The following is a 22799-nucleotide window of genomic DNA, read 5'->3' as shown; positions in this document are numbered from 1 at the left end:
GGCGTCTATAGGGGAATAAATGGAAGTTTGTTTGTATATTTCTATACTTCTACCCTATACCCTGATTGCCTTTTGCTTCCTTCGATATAGACGTATAATAAAGATGTCGTCCGATATCGCATAAGTCTTTGACAATGCCTCTCCAGAATATAAAAATATAGAGAAACCAATCGATAAGCTTAAGGAGGCAGAAGAAAGCCCTGTTTTTATGGTATCGACATGAAAAAAGTGACATGAAAGAAGTTGATGAAGAGACTAATATGATTTCGGACTGGTACGATATCAAGGCTGAACTTAAAAAGTCCAAACATGCATGCCTGTATGTGAGATTAGAACACCCCAGAGTATGAAAAATCCTTGAGCAACCGCGTCGAAATCCTCTTGCTTATGTTGCTTATAACAAAAAGGTGTTGTCGCAAGTAAAGTTCATCGCAGAGACCATCGAAACCCTGTTCGGCAATCAATATCAACCTATGTTCAAGCGTGCTGATATTGGACGTTTTTTAAGCATTGTTGACATAGCGCACAGTTTTCAATATAACCAGGCAAGAAAGTGCGGGTCTGAAGGCCTAGAGTGTTACCCCAGGCCTTGGAAGAGGGAAAAATCCGCATGATGTATTTGTCACATTGGATCAAGCATTAGAAATCATACGTCGTTCCGAAAACCAAAAGCTTAAGAGCTAATCAAATGGCTTGCAAGGGCAGGCGTGAAAAAGCTTCAGGACGAACTTGAGAAGCAGCGCCAAGCCCTTGAGGATAAGGAGACTACTCTAGCTTTTCTCAATGATGAAATTGAGGATCAGGATAGTCAGCTCATGGCGTTGGGGGATGAAATTGAGGAGCTACAGCAACGTGCCATGCCCCCACCTTGAAGATCCTGGAAAGGATAATAGTATGGCAATCATTCAGAAGAATAACGACGATCCCTTTCAATACCTTACCATCTGTGTCCAACAGGAGTATGTAGCTCGAAAAATACGGAATAAGCTCGTTCACCACCCTAAGGGTGAGATTGTGGTACTAACAGAGACTCCAAATACCATCGTCCATTACAATTGGCTTCGGGAACGTGGATGTATCGAGGTAAGCCCGGACATTTTAGGCTTGGTGAACACTATACGCATGAACGCCTCTTAGAGCTCCCGGAATAGGTAGACACAATTTTAACTACTCTTGCAGGTAGTGAAAATTATATGCAAAAGTGGGGGATGTCCCATGCCCCCTCCCCCACCTTGGTAAAGCTTGATCCCTATCACCACTCTTTAACATCCTCTGGAATAAGTATGAGTTTTTCTGACACAAAGTAGTATAAAACACGGCTACCTGCTACTATACGATCCAACCTGTAGGTACCTTTGCTCTACCATGTATCAGTTGTACGTCTTTTTGCATCACCATGTTCTTCCCCAAGTTGCAGGAGGTATAAGTACAATCCATCCTCAGGTAGTGATTTCTCTTCGGGATATTCCTTGCTTTTTGCAAGTGGTATCTCATCGAGTTTGATCGCCTTGTTAGGTTTCATGTTAATCATGGCAGTCTTTGCATTATTTAGACTTTTGACGATGGTATACAGGTGCTTGACCCAAGTGCTACTAGGCTCCCCAGAGACCAGCTCCCTGGCATCTTGAGGCTTAAAAAGCCTTTCCGCAAGGACCCTGTTGTAAGATTCCACGAAGGCTGTGAATGTAAGGTGGTACTTTGTGGTGACCAGTTTAATCTCAACCCCTTTACCTTCTTGTACCTTGGTTACATTTGATTTGAATTCGGAACCGTTATCACACTGGAAGGCTTTTGGGTAGTAAAGGGGTCCAGCCTTGTAGATGTCCTTCAACATCTCCGCGACCTCGCTAGCTTTCTTCGTCCGCAAAGGTCTCGCTACGTTGTATGTCAAGGCAACGTCAATCCCCGTGTGAATGTATTTATATTTGTTACCGCATAACTTGTTGTGGGGCATGTACAGTAAATCAAACTGGTGCATTTCCTTGGGTGTTGTAACGGTTAAGTGCAGATAATCGATCTTTTTCGGACCTTGAATATGCCTAAGAAATAAAAGTTGACTAGACAACCAATGAATAACCTTTTTTTCCACAGACTACTCTTCTTCGTAAGGAGTTTGATAGCCTTTCGGCCGATCCACAGATGTTTCGGCATGTAGTAGATATCGCTCAGCTTTTCCGCCTCTTCTTTGGTAACGATATGTGACGTTTTTGACATAGGGTCTTAATGGTCTAGTGGCATGATTCTCGCTATGGGTGCTAGAGGTCCCGGGTTTAAATCCTGGTTGAGCCCATTGTTGAGGTGTAACTAATGTTGTATGTGCAGTTTCCGCTTTTCTCGTCTGCTACAAAGACACTCGGAATAGCATGTGCATAACACTTATTTCTGCAAAGAAGCAACCAAACTCGACTGAAACGTAAGTTTTCCCCTGAAGTTTCCTAACTGTAGGCGTTATCACATACGCCTAACATCCACAACGTGACCTTTGGATTCGGGACGGTAAGTTTTCCCCTGAAGTTTCCTTACTGTAAGCGTTATCACATACGCCTAACATCCACAACGTGACCTTTGGATTTGGGACGGGTCCACATGTAGTAAAAACGTAACTACTTTTCCTCGTGAAAATACGAAAAAAATGTGTTTTGTACTCCGTAGCACCTGCAGTGTAAACATTTTAAATCATGTGTGTATAATTTCAAAACTTTAAAAAAGAAAAGCTCATTATGATTAAAGCTTACCTCACTGCAAAAATTTTTTAAAATTTTTTCAACGTTTTTAAAATACATTGTCTTGTTGCTTTATTCTGCTGATACTGACAGCTAAAAATCATGAAGCTCATCAAACGACGTCAAGGAAAATTCACTTTCTTCTTTCAAAAAATTATCTCTAAGATGTTCTCAGCAGTCATTTTCATCACCCCTGCTACAGTATTTATAGTAGAAACATCGATGTAAATCAAAACATTAAAAAGTTAACTCAAAAGCGAAATGAAAAAATCGCAAATAAAGATGGATGCAATGACATAATGAATTGTATCTATACATCTGGTAAATTTCTGCAAAAAAAATGCACTTATTTACATTGCATAGAACAACCTACTGTCAACATTTTCTTCATTTGAAAAGAGTAAACGATTCAGAAAAATATCGCCTTAACTTTCCCAATATACACCACAATGTCGCTTTTTTGACACAAATGTGCACATTAAGCCTATTTTACAACCATTTTGTAATTAAATTTTAGAAAATATGCAAACATAACAAAAAATTTAACAAACTGGATAGAACAAAAGAGTTGGAATATGTGTGAAAGGTATAACTTATTCTACATAAACATACCAATCCTAGATACCGTATTCCTTAAAATTAATATGTTTCATAGTTGCCAGTCTCTTGTGAAACAAAAGATTACACCGTCATATGCAAGATCAAGGTTGAAATCTATACAAGAATGCGATGCATGCAGAGGGAGGTACACCATCCCACATATTAATGACTTCCCAAACATTATAAGAAAATGCAGCAGAGAAGATAAGTTACTGTCACGCGTCTTCAATATTGTATACGTCACCAAAGCGGATATCGACAACGCTCTTCTCCTTTGAGGTTAAAGGTATTTTAGTAACACTTTTAACAAATTATTTACATAATTCGCAAAAAAACCCATAACCAATTAATTCTATCATTTAGAATCGTACAGAAACAGTTTTAGAAAGAATTAATTTAATTGAAGACCTTACTTATAGATTCGGACATATCATTTTACCAGTATTTATTTTTGCTTTAACAAAGTCATTACCTGAAATTCTATAACGCCTTAGCAACACAAATACCTAATACGCTGTCCTTTTAGCTACTTCGTTGAAGAAACCCAAGACGGAGAGAAAGACTTTTCATTTCATCACAATCGAATTTTCATTCCTAGGTACAAAAGCTACAAAAATCAAATCAACGTGTTTTCAGTCGCAGGTTTCAAATGACAAGAGCCACGTTGATGAAATTAGATGCATTCATTTGCAACACGATAGTCTTGCCTTTGCGAGCAAACTTAGAGCGTATGCAGATACAATTCTTGGAACATTAATGCGTCGTATGGATGTCCAGGTAAATTTTATTTGTATGTGAATCATTACAAACAAACCTTTATTTACAACTGATGCAGCAAAAAATGTAATTTCCCTATACATATTAATATCAGTTATTGCTTTTTTGCAATTTGTAATACTTCTTTATTTCTAGTCACTTCCACCATATAGGGATCATAAACCTCGATTGGTGGCAACATCAGGCTTATGACAATGTCATTTCATAATACGTCGGATATTGTGAACGTAGAATCAGAGGACTTACCCGAATAGATTGCGTATTTCCACAATACCTTGACCATATTAATGCGTCATTTTGGAGCGAAAATCACAAAATACGGAGTCATTTGAAAGCATCTGTTCATAAGATAAGATTCTATTGTACCTCAAGTCGCTGCGTTTAAAGATTTTGGCATACCAATCTGATAATTTCATCATTTCATGAATACTAAAACAAATAGAAAACGATGATGCTCAGGATACTGACTTTTCTCTAGAACATCTCACTGTGGATCAAAAAGTTGTATTTTACTATTTAAAATCAATCTTATTAACAATGAATCGCAGACAAAATATAGGTCTTTTTTTATCCTCCAAATAAAAATGTAGTTTAGCAACATTCTGGTAATAATGTTATTGTTCATACACAGACAAATTCACAAGCTAATTCTTCTATCGACAATGTTTCGCTCGATGAGGAGTCCTTGGATTCAAGCTTTATTGATGACGATAGCGAACACAACATTACTGATGATTAAATTAATTCGCCAAAGAAAGCAATATGACATTTTGGTTGCTACACCAACCGCAGTACTTGGTGATAACTGCAGACAATGTTTTCCAACTATCACATGCAAAACAATACATTCAGCTTTTTTTATACCAGTTGAGGATATACCATTGGAAATAAATTGGCATATTAGTTGGTTCCAACTTATTGTAGTGGATGTGGATGAGGTAACTTGATAATAAATTGCAATTAAATATAACTATACAATTAAATTCATTTAATTTTCTATTACACTTAGATTGGTCAAGTCAATTCTCAGATCATCAAACATATGATGAAAACCCTTGATGCTCTTCCATCGAAACCCATTATATTATTTCTGGGAGATGCGCATCAAAGTTTACCGTTAATAACAGTTCACGGAAAAACAAACTTTGATTTAACTTTTTTTTCAAGTTCGATGACTCGTTTGTTTATCAAATTCGAATTACATACTTTACATCGCAGTACAACTGTCTATAATGAGTTCCTGGACAAAATCAGAAATTTTAAGTATGATTCCTTCCAGCATTATAACTTTCTATACTTTTTGTTGGTAGAGCAGTTTTTTAAGATATTAAAAAATAAGAACGACAAAATCTACGACATATCCAAATATATCTGTCAGCAAGCTTTCGCCAACGCCCAGGTTGGCATGTTCACACTGCTTCTAAATTTTATTTTACAAGTTAGAGATAAAGTACTAAACATAAAAGGATATAATAGGAAGAAAATAGAGCTATTATAATAATTCTAAAGGCATAGATTTTACCGTGTTATTTAAAATGGGACGGTCACGCTCAATTAATAAGCTCTCCATCAGAGTAAGTTTAAAATCTTTAGACTCTTCCGCAAGTACTGAGAAGTTGTGAAACGATGCTGGAGAGTAATTACAAAACATTAAATGTTCGAGAACAGCACTGGCCTGGGGACCAAGTTTAACGCGTTTACCTGTCTTGTTTCCAGAGATTATGCTTTAACCCTATTCGGTCCGGGGGGGGGAGGGGGGGGGCGGATTCCGCCCCCCCTGACGGCTTTTTTTTAATAACTCCTGATTGCTTTGTTATATGGCTATGATACTTACTGAGTTTTAACATTTCTCTATTAGACACCTGCATGTAAAATTTTTAGGTCCCATACCTTTCAGAGGCTTTGATATTGGCCATTACTCGAAACTACCCCTAAAAATCTCTATGAAATCCTTATAATGGAGAAAATATAATAACTCCTGTTAGGATTATCCTTAGAACTTGAAACTTGCAACACACCTTTGTTTCATTAAGAAGAATCATTTTGAATAATTTGAACACGTGACTAATCCGATTTCCCGATTTTGTCAAATTTTACCCGAAAAATGTGCCAAGTTTGATTCAATATGATCAACCCTATGAAAAGTTATTGAGGGGGGGCGGAATCCGTGATACATACACTCTTTATACAAAAATCGTGCATACCATGGCTGATTACAACATTTTGTTTCTATTTAATGTAAATCCGAATTTTTTCGTAGCCTCAGGTTTTGTTGACAGTTTCAATTAAAAGAAACCGCAGTGAAATCAGCGCTAAATAGCGCGGTTGCATATTTTTGCGCTATGAAGGTCAAACTTTATCTCATTATTCTTAAGGCGGCTTTCCTTCCTGTCCACGGACCGCGGACAGGAACAGAAAAGTTTCTGTCCACGGACCGCGGACAGGAACAGAAAAGTTTCGTTAAAAGAAAAGATTTCTTATGAACACAACAAATACTCGCAACTTTAGTTTTGGACTTTGTGTAGTCCACTAAGTTTTCAAGTTCTTTATTTCCTTGAACAGGGATCTTATCCGGAAAAAAAATGTAAAATACAAACATTTTATATTTCAGAAAATGGTGAAAAAATGGCGTAGGTGGGGTTCTGCGAGCTAGTAGTAATTGGCTTTGTTTACTTGGATAATTGAGTTTCAAAGCATGCGGTAAACTAACTCACTAAATATCAATTATAAAAGTGTCATATTTTAGTATTGTAATAAAAAATAACCTATGTTATTCCATCTAGGTTTCCCTTTTTGAAGGGTAAGGACAGTTAAAAATAATTGCATTCAAGATAACAACACGAGTAGCAAATATGTTGCTAATAATAGCGACACATTTTATCATTCATTATGCTGAAAACTATATATGTTTTCTCAGCCATAGCTATGTCTATAACTATGATGCATATTTAGGGGCTTTGCAGATACTTTACATATGAAAGCAGGTCAGACCCTTCCTCTTCATGGAAATTCTTAAACTGGAACAAAAGATTAAGCATTATGAAGTGGAAAATATGCCTTTAAACTTCACGGTCAGAATTGATGACGGATCTTTTTTCGTAGTATACAAACATACCTTGCGGGAAAAGATGCAGCAATAAAGGTTTTTGAAAGGCAGTTGTCCAGAAAAAAGATGTTAAATATAGCAAAAAATTTAAGGAAGCTCAAGCATCATAAGGCCATCTGCTTTGTTTTTTTGACTTTTGCAGTACTTTTGTTGAAAATGAAAAAGTGCAAAATGTGTCACAGCTAGTCGGAATTTAATCAGAGTTTAATGAAAATAATTACGTATGTTTAAATGATAGACTCTATCATTTTGCAATCTACTAGAGAAATGCAGTTTTTACATCAAAATGAAATTATTCACAAAGAATTCAAGCCATCATATGTACGTGTGACAGGGAGATTAAAAAGTTTGGAAATAAAGCTGACTGACTTTTATGACATAGTTGAAATTAAAAATACAGTTACATCAACTATGACTCAAACTAGCCAATAAAGCACCTGAAATTTGTACAAACACTATATCACATCCTTATAAAACAGATGTATATGCCTTTGCAATAACATCATTTGAAATTTGAAGAGCTAGTTGTTCTGTGTGGAGTGGCGTTTTTGCAGTTATCAACTATTTAATGTTATTGCGAGCCCTATCTATTGGTAAAAGAACAATGGTAGACCAACTGACAAATGTAAATCAACAAGAAACCATTGAGAATCCGGATTCAAGGCCTGATATGAACATGGTATGGTACATTATGTATACAGTTCATTTTTTTGTATTCTCTGCATAATTTTCTTAGCATTAATTGGTTGCATATTCTAAGATATTTGTGGGGTCCAAAAAGTGAATGAACAACCTCAACAATAGAATTCAAGCTATATATTTAAAATTTCCTCAAATTTGTTTCTTATATTTCCTTGTTAATTCATTTCATTTTGGCATAATACTAGGGACTGTTCTACACGTTCCAAACATCTATTGCTTGGACATCAGAGTCTGTGTTACGAGACATTTAAAAGTGATGTCACTCAATTATGTAACGATGAACAGATTAAAAATCCATTCCTGTTAATTACCGGAAAACCTGGCACAAGTAACATTAATTTTCATACAAAAAATCTCTGTGGATAAGGGACATGTGGATAAGGGACACGCAACCATGAACTGGAATTTATGCTATTATGGTGCAATCATATTTGACGATTTCTTTTTTTTTTACAACATTTTTATGTTTTAATTAAGTCAAATACCTCGCTCGTTTGTAAATCAAATCCCCCTTTTTTTAAATGCATTAGCTTTGCGTAGCTATTCAAGTTGCATGGCTTAATTAAACTGTTTTGTAAATATTTGACTGAACGTGGTACAAAAGGGGAGTTTGAATAGTTTTCTACTTTTTAGCATATCTATAGTAATTTTAGAGCATATTTTATATATAATTTATTTTTTTAAATCATTACTTTTATATTTTAAACAGGACACATATTTATAGCAGTTCTTTTAAAACTTAAATGTACATATCCTCTATAAATATTCAGATAAATAATAAAAAAAAAAGGGATCACACAAAAGGGCAACCAATATTGGTTATGGCAAGAATGGTGTTTTTATTGTCCTAATTGAAATGGGGAAGGTTACAAATTTCCGCTTGACTAAAGGAGCCTCATTCGCAATCATTTTCTACTTATTTGAAAATATAGCAGTGCAAACTGACTCAGTTAAACCCATTTTTATAGATAATTGTTGTCATTCGTGGAACAAGCTTCAAGAAATTTTTCCCACGTGTAGTGTGAACTGACTCCCAAAAACATCAATTTTTCCATGAGTGTAGGCTTGATTTTTTGACAGAAAAATGATTTGGAAACAAGTAGAATAAAATGTACAGCAAGCATTGAACAAATCAATAACAGTCTTGATTGTTTCGTAAGAAAATAGGAAAACATATATTACATTGGCTGGAATATTTTTTAAACAAATTTTCAAAAGGGAAGTGAAAACTTTTAAACCGAATAGCAGTCAGCAGAGCCGTGGGAACTGAAAAGAGATCTTTCTTTTTTTAGGTTAAGCTAAGGAAACTAACCAGCTCCCTTTGGAGGAATATGTTTAAAAAATGCGAAATCATGTGTTAGAAAGAATTGGTGCCATCATCACCGATTCTTTTAACTTCTGGGACAAGCACACAAATGTCGAACTGCGGGATTGTTGCTATTACTGCTATTACTAACAGAGTTTAGAGAAGCGATGGATGAGGTTTGGCTTGACAGGGAATGATTGGATGAAATTGATCATCCAATTAAAAAGGCCCTGATCAAGTCGTTTAAAATAACGTATCAAAGTGGAAAGGGAAGTGTTCAAGACTGCGTGTCAGCCTTACAAATCTTAGCCGATCCACAGAAAGAAAAGTTTTGAGTGCAGCTTTTAAAAATCCTTTTCTGTTTCCCAGTACCCAAAACTCGACAAATCATGCATCTGGGTGGCATACGACACACAATATTTGCGACAAACTGAATATCAACTCAGCAACTACATTAACCGCCACAAAAAATCGCCATCGTTTTAGCACGCTTTTCGCATCTTTGAACTTAAATTTAGTACCACTACTTAGTAGCAACAAGTTAGCAGGTTAAATGAAAATAAAGTACTAAAATATAGCTATAAAAATCCTAACCGTGTATAAAATAATTAAAATAAAAAACAAACAAATAAAATTAGTCACAGAAGTCACAAATAGGTTTATCTGAAGAACAATATAGTTCATGAAGCCATGCTGAACACTTTATACACTGTATCCAGTTTTCTCCTGGCAATGACTCGTGCCACCAATCACTTCGAACTAAACATTCGCAATCTTCTACAACTGGTGGTGTCATTTTTGTTTTAGTCGTTGTTTTCTTTTTTAATGTTTCTTTTTTCGCCTTTGGTTGTTTCTTCGACTTTGATGGTTTCTTTGTATCATTTTCAGATTTCTCCAAAGATAACTTGTATGGTGATCCTGGTTCCGCGTACGGTTGTAAAAACAACATTAAGTCAAACAAAGATAAAAGCTTCTTTCTAATGCCTAAGAATCCTGCAGTTAGCAAAGCCAGGATTGCCGCAATTAACAGAACAAAGCTGCCAGCTAAAGTATTTCTATGCTCTGACCATTTTGAAGAAACCTGCTTTGACCCAAGCTGGAAACTTCAGAATGAATTATTTTATAAAGATCGTCCTGGCAAACGGCGGTTGATTCCAAATTCTGTGCCGACAATTTTTTGTCATAAGACTGCCCCTAAGGAACGTACATCCTCCACATCTCGAGCCAAACGAAGTCAATCTAAAGACGTAAGCAAATCCGTTTTTTTTATAAGAATGTTAATCTTGAAAATTATTCTTAATTTCCTCGTATTTTGCTATTGGTATTGACAAAGCCTTGAATGTTCTTACCATTTCTCGAGTATATCATCTTCGTTCCCATTCCTTTTTATTACTTCGTTCGATCGTTATTAGTTAGTGAAGTCAGCCTTGGTTGAAGATTCTGAGCAATTATGTTTAATCGATAATGAAGTTGAATTTGAAGTTGAATCCAAATTATCAATTGGAATACAGGCCATACCAAAAACACAAACGAGTGCAACCCAATATAAAGATACGTCAGTACGAAGTACATGTACACAAACGTCGTGTTCTGTAGCAGATGCGCAAACGCAAACCCAAGTAGCTGTTGTACATGCTTCTTGTCAAACTGAAAATGAAACGGACACAAATAACGGTATGGCTTTCGACTTTATTTCATTTTCATGCTTAACCGAAGTGGCAAATTATTTTGTAATTTTTAAGAATGTATATGTTTTCAGATTCAAATTGTACTGAGTCCTCATTTAATTCCGATTTGGATGACGTGAACCTACAAAGCGCAGCAGCAGCTCTGAACAGTACATTCAATATCCTACACAAAGGTAAATATTTTCTTATACGTGCACGAATTTACAGATGCTCGCTGGTACTCAACTCGCTATTTTAAATCACAACCACAACATCAACAGAGAACAGGTATATAAAACATTGCAAATTTTATGTTTTTGATATTATATATGCAATATTTTGTATGTGCTCTGATAATCTTTAGAAACACTCAGTTAACGAAGAAGGAATTCGGAAACCACTTTTCAAAGTCGCGTATTCCAAACCGATCAAAAGATTTGTATCCAAAATTGTAAAAGTTGATAAGGATTATGGCTACTTACACTATATCCTGCAAAAAATAATGAAACGCGCCGAATGTAAAAAAAAAGTTTCAGAAAGAAATCGGATGAAACGCCAACTGTCGTTAAAGATTACTCCCGATGACAGGCCACCTCGCGAAGAGATTATCGAAAAATCGACCAAATATAAACGTATAAAATTGTAAATATAAAATTTCTAATACACGTTTTTAATTTTTAAGCAATCCGATGAATACTTCTTCTAACGTTTCTTAAATTTGCACAAAAAAATCTATTACTACGTTTCTTAAAAAACAGATTCTTATACGAAAAAAATGTGTATGACTTTTGTAAATATGTACAAGTAGTGTATATAATAACTATTCGTCTTCTATCTCCGCTATCCAAGAAAAATCCATTTCAACCAGTTCTCCCCCTTCTGCGTCACCCTTAAACCCAGTGTATCGTCCATCTACACTAGGATACTCCTCCCTGATCTTACAAACTGCACACGCTGGTATGACACGTCGTACACCTCGCCTAAGTTTGTTGTGGATAAACGAGCAAAACTGTCGATAAGCACCGTGACGGTACGTCCTAAAATATTTAGCAAAATAAGTTAAGTCAATCGTCGAATTTTTAATAACGCGGGAGAGAAAATAGATTACCTATTTGGTACATGGTCACGCTCAGGTAAACCGCGACTTTCCCGGTCATATAGCCCGACTAACGCTGTCCATAACACATCTTTCAACAACACGATGTAGTTAAAATGTGGATGCTGTGTGATGCATTCCTGATCTTAAAATAATTATCATGAAGTTAGAAAAAAGTCTGGAAATATAAACTCCCCTTATTATTTTTGGAAATATATAAAAATAAATCGCTACCATCAAGATTGAAGTATTTTATGGCATCGATTTCAACACAGCAAACACACACTTTCTCTGTCGGCATCCTCTCACATTTACCACAACGACACCAATCAGTAACAGGCTTACACAATCTAGGATTTTGCTGAGGATCGAAGTCTGCCTGATCTTAAAAAGCATCATTAAAAACCCGCCTAGGCTGTGAAGCTATTTCGGAATCTGATCTTTCTGGTTCATACTGAAATCCTAATACCGTGAAATTTTTGTTCGACGAAGACATATTAATAATCGTATTTCATAATTTGTAGAGAAGAGTTTAAAATTAAAAGTTTTTTTAAATAAGTTTCTAAACAGTTAACTTCTAGGGGGGGTTCATATTTTGTACTGAAAACGCTACACACTTTCGCTACATAGTCTGTTTTTCACCACTGTTCTACGTCACATGCATAATTACGTATATTAAATTTTTAACCCAGGCCGTTTTGCGCGCATTTGCAGCAACGAGACGAAGCCATGCTTTAACAACATCTACGATAAAAAGGTTTGTTTATATATGTGATTAAGTGAATAATATCAAAAAAGAAAGGTATTTTCTATGTCATAATTTTAAATTACAAATAATATTTTAAAATAATTTTTCACCGGACAGTCCCTTTAATAATTCGATTCACCATTTCTTTGGAACTACATCAATGAAACATAATATTTGGTCGTGTTTTGGGCTATTCTTGAATATTGCTGAACAGCTTTCATTCACATGGATTTTTGGCTTTTTGATATTAAAGGGCAAAACAATTGGGTAAATGTTGGACCTATGTTCTCGCCTCGTTCATCCAATTCACTTTATACAGTTGTTTTATTCTTTTAGGTTGTTGTTAAATTCATCAACAAATCCTGTTCTACCGCAGCTTTGGAGACTGATGTTATGGGGACGCAATCGGGACATGCCAACATTGTGAAGGTAATTTCCCTATTTGATGTAAATATCTTCAACATGAGTCAAACTTGGTTCAATAATTGCAAAGTTCACAAACCTTTCCAGCACTGGATAAGTTGTACTGTTTGGCCATTTTCTTTTTGGCCAATAGCTTTTCACAAACTTATATGTCCAGTGTCGCAGAAATAATCGAAGTTTCTAGCCAGTGTTTTAGGAGACCAAATTTGGACTAATTTCCAAAAGCTGAGTCAATCATCCATTTTGAAACAAACGGATTGATAGCGTATTTAAATACATTTAAATCCCAACATCTCTGTAACAGCTCCTCACAAAAACTTATTTCTTAAAATAACTTTAACGCCGAAAACAACCTATTTTTTGCCTTTGTTCTTCTGCCTGTGTGGATTTTTGCACGGATCTTGTATACAAATATTTTCATTTAACATCAAAATCAGGAAAATAATGTGTAATGCAATATAATTCTGGTAAGTAATTTGCTAATTAGTAATTTTGGTGGCGGTGGTGGTGTTGCTTAACATTGTTTATGTACATGATTAAATCATGGCAGTTTAGACAATGCAAAACACTAAAATTTCTTTTTATACTCCTAGGATACATTCGAAAACGCACATCTAATTGGGTAAATGTCGGAACTATGTTGTCGCCTACTTCACCCAATCAGACTCAAGGTTGTTGCTAAATTAGTAAAAAAAAAAATTTTCTGCAGCACCATTGTAGGCTAATTTATGAAGACACTTTCGGGACATACCAAGATGATTTTTCTTATTTGATATAAACACCTTTAAATGCGGTTCAAATTCTTTTTTTCTATGTTGCAGGATGTGTCCGTACATAAGAATGACACATACTTCGGTATTGTCATGTAGAAACATGGTGACATCAGCCTCAGTTATAATTCCTTTATGTTGAAAGCTACAAGCCCGGATGAACCCAATTAACCTTTTCTTCCTATGTGTGTACATAGCAAAGACTCTACTAATATTTGGAAGAAAGAAGTCGAAATTATTATCCGTTAATGACTGTGCTGGTTAAAATTTTGCTGGTATTTCCTAATATTTCCAGCCAGTTGAACTAGAATAAGTTGGTAAAGTTCACAAACGCAAAATAACAACTAAAATTCTACACTGCCACTTACAGCTTTACTTCATAGTGTGCTATATCAAAACCACGGTAATTTCAGACTGTCTTTTAGACCTTTAGCTTGTGCAGGCCAAATGCCTCCAACACTCAAAGATTGAAAGTATCTCGAAATAAAACCAAAAATTCCAAAAGAAAAAAATTCCAAAAAAATCATTTGATGGTAAAAATAACTGATTACCTCATTTTTATATTCAGGTGACGAAAATAATACGATCAATCCAGCGATAACGAAGTTACAAACGAGTTTGTAACTGAAGAGCAGCAAGGTGATCTCACGCCATTGAAGATAAGAAGAAGATCCATAATTAAAAAAGGTGAAAATTGTTTTTAGACGGGTACGATGATTATAACTAGTTGATAAGGCCCGTGGGAAATCCACTGGGGCAAGATAAAAATGAGAAAAAAGCGTCATTTGAATTGGATGACGTCAGCAACCTATCCACACAAAAAAAAATTTAGAACCTTGTTTCACATTGCCTCTACTGTGCAGACCTTAAATCGCTCATCAAGAAAAGGTATATGATCATGTGCTTTCGGTTAATGAGATATAAGGGATTAAAAATTTTGCTAACGTCAACAATGACCAAAAACCCTTGCCAACATCGTATATATCTTTAAACGCTGATTAAGAAAATGTATAGGATCATGTACTTTTAATATACGGTTGCAGAGATATTAGGGTTTAAAGGTTTTTTGATGACGTCATTAACCTGCCCATTCCGAAACGGAGTCGGGGACCCAGGTTTGGGAAAATTACCCAAATTGGTCCTAGGTGGTCCCTAGTTAACCACGCGGTGAAAAATCATTGGCGTCACCACCTCGTTTCCAAGTTATTTGGCCTTTTTAGTGCACTGTAAATACTTCATTAATTTAATAAGGATATTGCCGTGACGTCACAAAATTTAACATTTGAGACATACTTTTTTTCGGCAACTTCAAAGAAAATTTCGGCAACATTAAAGGAAAATGACAATATCCACTATGACCGTCACAAACACTCCGTATTATTATATAGGAAAATAGTTTACAAAGAGGTGGCTAGCCATCACAATGATGAACTCAACCTGTTAGGTCTTTGGAAATAAGAAAAAATAAAAAGGACAACACATTTGGAAAGATAAACAGAACTTTAACCAAGGGCAGGTAGGTTTCGACCCATATTTCTGAACCTAAGTACCCTGGATATCTAGCTGGGTCACCTCGAAGAGGTCCGCGGACGGTCATCAGCAGAAACTAGACATCCCTTTCTTCCTAAAGTAAACTTTGGCCACTATTAGAAAATAAGTTTGTCTAATTAAACAAGGTGTGATTTCAGTTTAGTAAAAATCATTCATGTCATTTATTCATATTTAGATATTGCTTCCCATATTCAAGTGGTGAGCTCTGGCGATGATGAAAAGGAATATACCAGCACAAGTAAAAGTTGTTCTACTACTCTTTTGAATATAAGTTGTGAAACTATCTTCCGTAACACGAAGCGTACAATATAATTAGATACACTGACTGTTTCCAACATTTCTTGAAGTTATGGCATTCGTTTACCAGGTATACGCTACTACAACAACAATTTAGTGCTTCCTGTATACTCCAGTGGTAAAGAAAGCTGTTGCTAGAGCAGAAACTACCAAAATGGTTACTCCAGTTTATGTTAAATATAAAGTCGAATTCATTGTTGACACAAACAAACTTGGAGATTAGTGATGAGAACGGTGCCAGAAGTGTCAATATTCCTAGTGACTGATACCCAATTGAATGACATTAACAGGTTTTGTACTAGAAGTCGTTGTTGGAGTGTTCTGGGTGGCGATGTTACTATAACAGCCTTCAAGCACCCACTATTAGTACAAAATGGTACAAATGATCATCCAGTTAAGTTGGGACCAATGCTAATTCATTCCAACGAGACTTACGATTATTATTTTACATTGCCTTCAAATATGGTAAGATTCCTACCAAGCTTAAAAAACTTGATAGCATTTGGAACAGACTGTAAGAAAATTTTTTACGATATATTCATTGCAACGTTTAATTCCACAAAGCACTTGTTATCTAACATCCAAAGGAGGAACGTGCTAAAAAAGTGTTAATTAACAGAGTGTAAACATTATTGACGGTTAACAAATCTTGTTAACTGCCAATATCAATACCGTCTCAAAAGATGCTTATGTTTTTTTCTTATCATTATACGAACGCTACAAATAACTTCGTTATATGAATGTCATACAAAGTGCTTTAAAATAAAAAATATAAACTTTTTTAAAAATATGATACAAATTTTTTTTTATTATAAGAAGAAAATGATACGAACTTTAAACAAAGTAAATTGCTTGGGACGGCAATTTCATCGCTTGTGTGATTTTTATTTAGTTCAAATGGTAATTTGTTTTTATTTGCTGCAAGCGATGTAAAGGTTGATGCAATCATTTTATTTTCAAGTGATCTTAATGGCTATCGCTCAAAAGCTCCCTTACAAAGTTAAATTCACTCAACTTTTAAGGGAGCTTTTTCTATTGCCGGATCCAAATATATCTGAATCAGCACGTGTCTACGTTTGAATATAAATAACCTAGATAATAAGTCCAAATTAAATGACCGAATTTCGTATAAGGAAACGAACTTTATATTAGTTAAAAAAATTAAATAACTTTTGATACAAACTTCTTTGAAACGATACGAGCTATATATACGAATTTCATTGAAATAATACGAACTTTATAATTCTGATAATACGAAAAAGTTGTATCAAAAATAAAATGACAGAAAGAATTAACCCATACAAAGATTCAGTGCATTTGAATTAAATTTAAATTGATTGGCAACGTTTAAAATTGGCAGACAACATATTTAATTAATCGTTATTTTTCTGATTGACCGTCAATAATTTTTATTAACGGTTAATTTGTCTTTGATATTTATGAAATATCTGTAACGACCAACAATTAAAATTATTAACCATCAACTAACTTCATTAACGGTCAATCTTTTAAACTGACTGTCAATTAAATCTGTTATCAGTTAACAAGAAAAGTTAACAGGCAACAAAAAACATTGACTGTTAATAAAATTGATTAAAGGTTAAGGTGAAAACGTTGACGGTGGCGCTATTTAATAAAAGTGGGTTTAGTAGTGTAAATGGTCGGATAGACGTGCAGTTTATTATTAAACACATGAATCAGTATAAAAAAGAACATATATGGACAAATATGCTGGCTTCCACCAGGACAGCGTGTGGTTTAGGTAATCAACCAGCAGATTACACACAAAATAACAACAAATCAATTATTCTATGGTTAAGAGAAGCAAAAGCATTGGCAAGTTACCTTTGAAAGAGATCATCAAATTGATCCAACACGAGGTGAATAAATAAGATGAGAAAGTTAATCTTGAATTAAACTGAAATGAAAAACTTCACGCTAGGATAAAACGTAAAAAGTGAAGGATGATTGATGATGAGGTGACAAAACAGCTTGCTGTAATATTTCTTGTCTAATGACAGCTGGTTCTACTATAGTTAGAGGTTGCAACCCTCTAGAGATTTTTCAAAAAAGCAAAATCCCCCTTTTTGCAAGGATTTCCTAAAAACATTGACCGTAAAAGGCAGAAAAATACAACAGCGACAGAACACAACACTAAACAATAAATATTAAAGCAATTCAGAATGAATTGAATAGGTACAAATGAGATAAATAAAACTTATCATAACGTGAATATCCTTAAACGGATAAATTTAAAATTATTCTTTAGAGAATGTGTTTAAGAAGCAAACAACTATCTGCGCGCCAGGACTTGTGACCCTGGCTGTAGCTTTCCACATGTGTTATGGAGCTCCAACACTCAGCCTTACACAGATAATTGTTGCTGTGGACCTGCCTAATGACAGTACCAGCCTGTCATAACTGGGGTAATATGCGTGGGCGTAACACCACGAAGACCAGATAAGAAAATCTAACCCCCTTGCAAAGCTTCTTCTAAAATGAATAAGGGCAGCAGGATTGTCAATCCTGAAAGCAAAGTGAGCAAACTACGTTCAACTATTGTAACGTTCCTTTTCAGGAGATTTAATTTAAAGGTTGTAGGACTTGGAGACGGTTTCGGTGCATAATTATATTGCGTTTTTTTACAGGTGATTGGAGGATTGTCGAAAACTACAGAGCTATGTCAACTGCACAGCGAATCGCCGCAGTCAACAAATTTAACAAATTGGTTATGAGTGATGAAACTTTCTTGGGTTATGCAACTCATGTATTTCCATCTTTAAAGCTATTCATGAGATTGCACTGGCATATCTGAGTAATAAACTAACATTGATTAAAAGCAACCAATGTCACAACACAGGATCATCCACAAATAATATGTTAGTTTTCATCGAAGTGGTGCAGTGGTTTTAATAGAATAATAGAAATAATAGAATATTTATATACCCAATAAAACATCTTATAACTTTCTTACATGAATTTCAACAGTTTTTAAAATTCCAAAAAGTTTACCCCCGTCCGAAAAAAGCAATACCCCGAGCAAAGTACAAATTTTTTTTTTCATCAGATGCAATAATAATAGTTAGGAATAGTCACAAAATTTTAGCACTTAATAACATGTGTATCTAAAGTTATGCCTAGTCAAAAAGGCTCTCCTTATAAAAAGTCCAGAGACTTACTTCCTTTCTTGACTAGCAGAGTCTTGTTAATTGAGGTAAAAGGTAGGTTATATGAGGCCTGTGTAAGAAGTGTTATGTTGTACGGTAGTAAGACATGGGCAGTGAAGCAGTAAGATCTTGACCGTTTAGAAAGAAATGATATGAGAATGGTTAGGTGGATGTGTAACGCCAGTGTGAGAGACACAAAGAGTTCAGATGAGTTAAGTATCTGTAGAATGTTATCAAGATAAGAAGATTGAATTGGCTGGGGCATTTGGAAAGAATGGAGGAGATATAGTTCGTGGGGCAAAGCCCAGAGGCAGAACGAGAAAGATTTTGCAGGAGGTTATAAGGTAAAACAGCTACAGTTTAGAGACAATAAAAACAAGCGATTCAGTGCATGAAATAAATAAAACTTATTAAAGTGAATCTCTTTTAACGGATAAATTTCAAAGGAATTCATTACGAATTCGTAGATAAGAAAAAGCAAAGACTATTTACATAAAAAGGCACTAAGAAGAAGCTTTCCGTAAGCATAAGTACCTCTTGGTGGTGTACTTTTGTGGTCTAAGATCCAATGCCTAGTGAAAGGGGTTAACGAAGAATCACAGGTAGATAGACGAGTTAGTAATAACAAAATTGATATACGAAGGGTACGGTCAGGGATTATTGGCGCACTTTAATTCTATCAATGACAGTTAACTTTAAGATGTATTCCAACATCAGCTGCAATGTGTTAGCACTTCGCCGTAATATATCGAAAAGAAATAACAATGACTGTTTCAACAAAAATGAAGACATCGATGTTGGAAAAGGTATCCTCATCCCACTGTGTAAGCCTAAAAAACCTAAAGGCCCTGTTAAAAATCTACGTCCTGTAACTCTACTTCCAATCATTCGAAAGATTATTTCCAACGTAGCTCTTCAACGCATCAAACCAAAAATTGACGACTACCTTTCATTAAGTCAAAGTGCTTTCCGACAAAATCGAAGCACGTCAGACGCTGTATGGACTCATCGCTGGTTAGTTGCAAGAATTGAAAAATACCAGGAGAAGATTTATATTACAGGTATCGACATGAGTTCCGCATTTGACACCATCAAAAGAGACGAGTTGTTAAACATCCTTGATAATGTAATAAACGAAGATGAATTGAGATTAATTCGATTTTTACTTGCTAACACAAATCTTGAAATCAGAATGAAAGATGTAGATACGACACCTTTTCCCAGTAACATCGGAAGTCCTCAAGGTGACGGAATAAGTGGTTGTTTGTTTAACATATATTTCGAAAGCTCCTTACGTAAAGTTAGAAAAATTCTGGAAAAAGACCATATCCTTGACGAACATTCATACTCAAAGAGAAACGAATCATTACTCCCAGTGACTGAAGTGATATACGCTGATGATTACGACCACATCACAGATGACATCAACAAAAAGAAGAAATTCAATAACATCATAAAAGAAACTTTAGCTAAGGATAATTTGTTGGTAAACGAGACAAAAACAGAACACACATTACTAGAAAGAAAGAAAAAAGTAAACAACGAAACAAATGAACCGTGGAGACATGTCAAGAAATTGGGGTCAAAGCTAGGTATCCATGAAGATATAGCTAACAGAAAAGCATTGTCAACAGCTGCCCTACAGAAAATAAGTGATGTGTGGATTAAGAAAGATAAAATCAGTACTCAACTAAAAATCACTATCTATCAAACTGTAGTCAAATCCATATTATTATACAACTGTGGTACATGGGGTTTGAACAAAAAATGAAGAAAAGAACATGAATTCCTTCCATCGTCGACAACTTCGTCAAGTATTAAACATCAAATACCCAGTAACAATAAGGAACAAGAAGTTGTACGAAATATCAAAAACAAGACCTATTACATTGGATATAATCCAAGCTCGATGGAGGTTATTTGGGCATGTTCTCAGATTACAGAAAGACACACCCGCTCAACTGGCTATGAATCACTATTTTGAACAATCGCAAGTATCAAAATTCAAAGGTCGTCAACGAATTACGTTACCAATCAGTTTAAACAATGATATGAGAAGAGCAGTGGAATCTGATAACAGTTTTGCAATAAAATTTGGCGTCTCGCAATTGATTTCGAAACATGACCTAAAGGTCTTAAGGGTAATCGCTGAAGATCGAAATACATGGAAGTCCCTTTCAAGACACATATATATTGCAGCTGAAGCAACTACTTATACTGAAGAAAATCTTACAGTAGATGATAGAAGCGAAGACAGCTGATACATACATACATACAAGCGCTACAGACAAAATACTGGCTGGTTGCAATTTTGCTTACAACTTGCAAAATGCAATTTCTAATAATCAGACATTGGCGCAATACTTTAGCAAACGTTTTGCTACACGATTATGTCTATTGTCAACAATTTTACGAAACTAACAAAAGCGCCAGCAGTATAGCCTAGTTAACTAAGCTTCCCAGTGGGCACTTCAACGTTGAATCAACGTTGAAAAGACGTTGCTTGCGACGTTGAAAAGACGTTGATTTTACGTTGCAAATGAAAGTTTTTTTGACGTCTTTTTCCGACGTCTATTCAACGTCGGACATCAACGTCTTTTCAACGTTGAAACAACGTCTCGCAACGTCTTTTCAACGTTGAAACAACGTCTCGCAACGTCTTTTCAACGTTGAAACAACGTTGCAGGACGTTGTTTCAACGTTGAAAAGACGTTGATGTCCGACGTTGAATAGACGTCGGAAAAAGACGTCAAAAAAACTTTCATTTGCAACGTAAAATCAACGTCTTTTCAACGTCGCAAGCTACGTTGAAACAACGTCCTGCAACGTCTCTTCAACGTTGAAACAACGTCTCGCTACGTCTTTTAAACATTGAAATAACTTCTCGCAACGTCTTTTCAACGTTGAAAAAACGTCTAACAACGTCTAATCAACGTCGTTTGGAAATGCTCTCGCAACCGTTATTCAGCGTCTTTTCAACCTTAAGAAACAGACAAACTTGACCGAATCAAATCATAATCGCCATTGTGGCTTCAGTTTTATATGTCCATAGTTTACATGTCCATGTATCTATTCCCTAGCATGATTCCGACGCTTATATTTGTGTTACGTTATTTGTACATGGTTATTGCGAAAAAGAAATAAAATCATTTCTACGATATGTCATTTTTTTATTATAAACATCGGCAGTATATACAACTTCTCCGCTGAAAACTTCCTAAATGAAACTTAACGGAGTTTTATAATACAAAATATAAAAACGTCCCCTTACTTGAAATATCATTAAGAAAACATACTTTTTCTCTAACCAATGCTTGATTAAAGACTTCGGTGCAACAGTTTTGCTTGACACTTTAGGTGATTTGAGCATACTAACAGGCTGCCTTATCAGGAGGCGTTTTCTTAATGAAGTCAGAGTTGAATACAAGGGTGTTTGTTAAGGATACCAGATGCGAATAAATACGATCATGATGCTATACTTTATAAAAAGTGTGAAAAGCCACCGTCCTCACCAGGTGCAAGAAGTCCAGGAATCGAGGTTGAAAATTACAATAAAAATATAATGAATATTATATTAGCACTGTATTTCCTTAAAAAAAGCACCCACTCATGCATATTCCATACTTTTACTAGTCACAAGTCCGATCTCTAGTAGAAACACTAAAAATTGTTGAGCTAAAATCACTTTAACATTTTGCCATTCTAATTTTCTGCCACCCAATCAAAATTAATATAAGCTAGAAGAATTTATTACGGCGCTTGAAAAATTTATAATCCTCTCTGATATAAAAGTTGTAAATTATTTAAAAATTAATCGATTTAATTTTCTTCGGCATTAGTTCTTCCCGCTCCTCCACATCTATCAG

The 22799-nt window shown here is 35.3% G+C and overlaps 1 protein-coding gene across 1 annotated transcript; it reads right to left on the bottom strand.

Moving 5' to 3' along the window:
• Window positions 1-11701: 11701 nt before the first annotated feature.
• On the bottom strand, window positions 11702-12473 carry LOC130629858 (P2X purinoceptor 7-like). The gene is made up of 4 exons (XM_057443232.1): window positions 12447-12473; window positions 12212-12338; window positions 11990-12122; window positions 11702-11918 (listed from the first exon to the last, which is right to left on the bottom strand). Exons 1-4 carry the CDS (start codon window positions 12471-12473, stop codon window positions 11702-11704), a joined length of 504 nt encoding a protein of 167 aa, XP_057299215.1.
• Window positions 12474-22799: the final 10326 nt, after the last annotated feature.

Source organism: Hydractinia symbiolongicarpus, chromosome 1 (genome assembly GCF_029227915.1).
Source record: "Hydractinia symbiolongicarpus strain clone_291-10 chromosome 1, HSymV2.1, whole genome shotgun sequence".
NCBI classification, from domain to species: domain Eukaryota; kingdom Metazoa; phylum Cnidaria; class Hydrozoa; order Anthoathecata; family Hydractiniidae; genus Hydractinia; species Hydractinia symbiolongicarpus.
The sequence above is the reverse complement of the archived record's forward strand: the minus strand, read 5'-3'. Positions and strand labels throughout refer to the sequence as shown.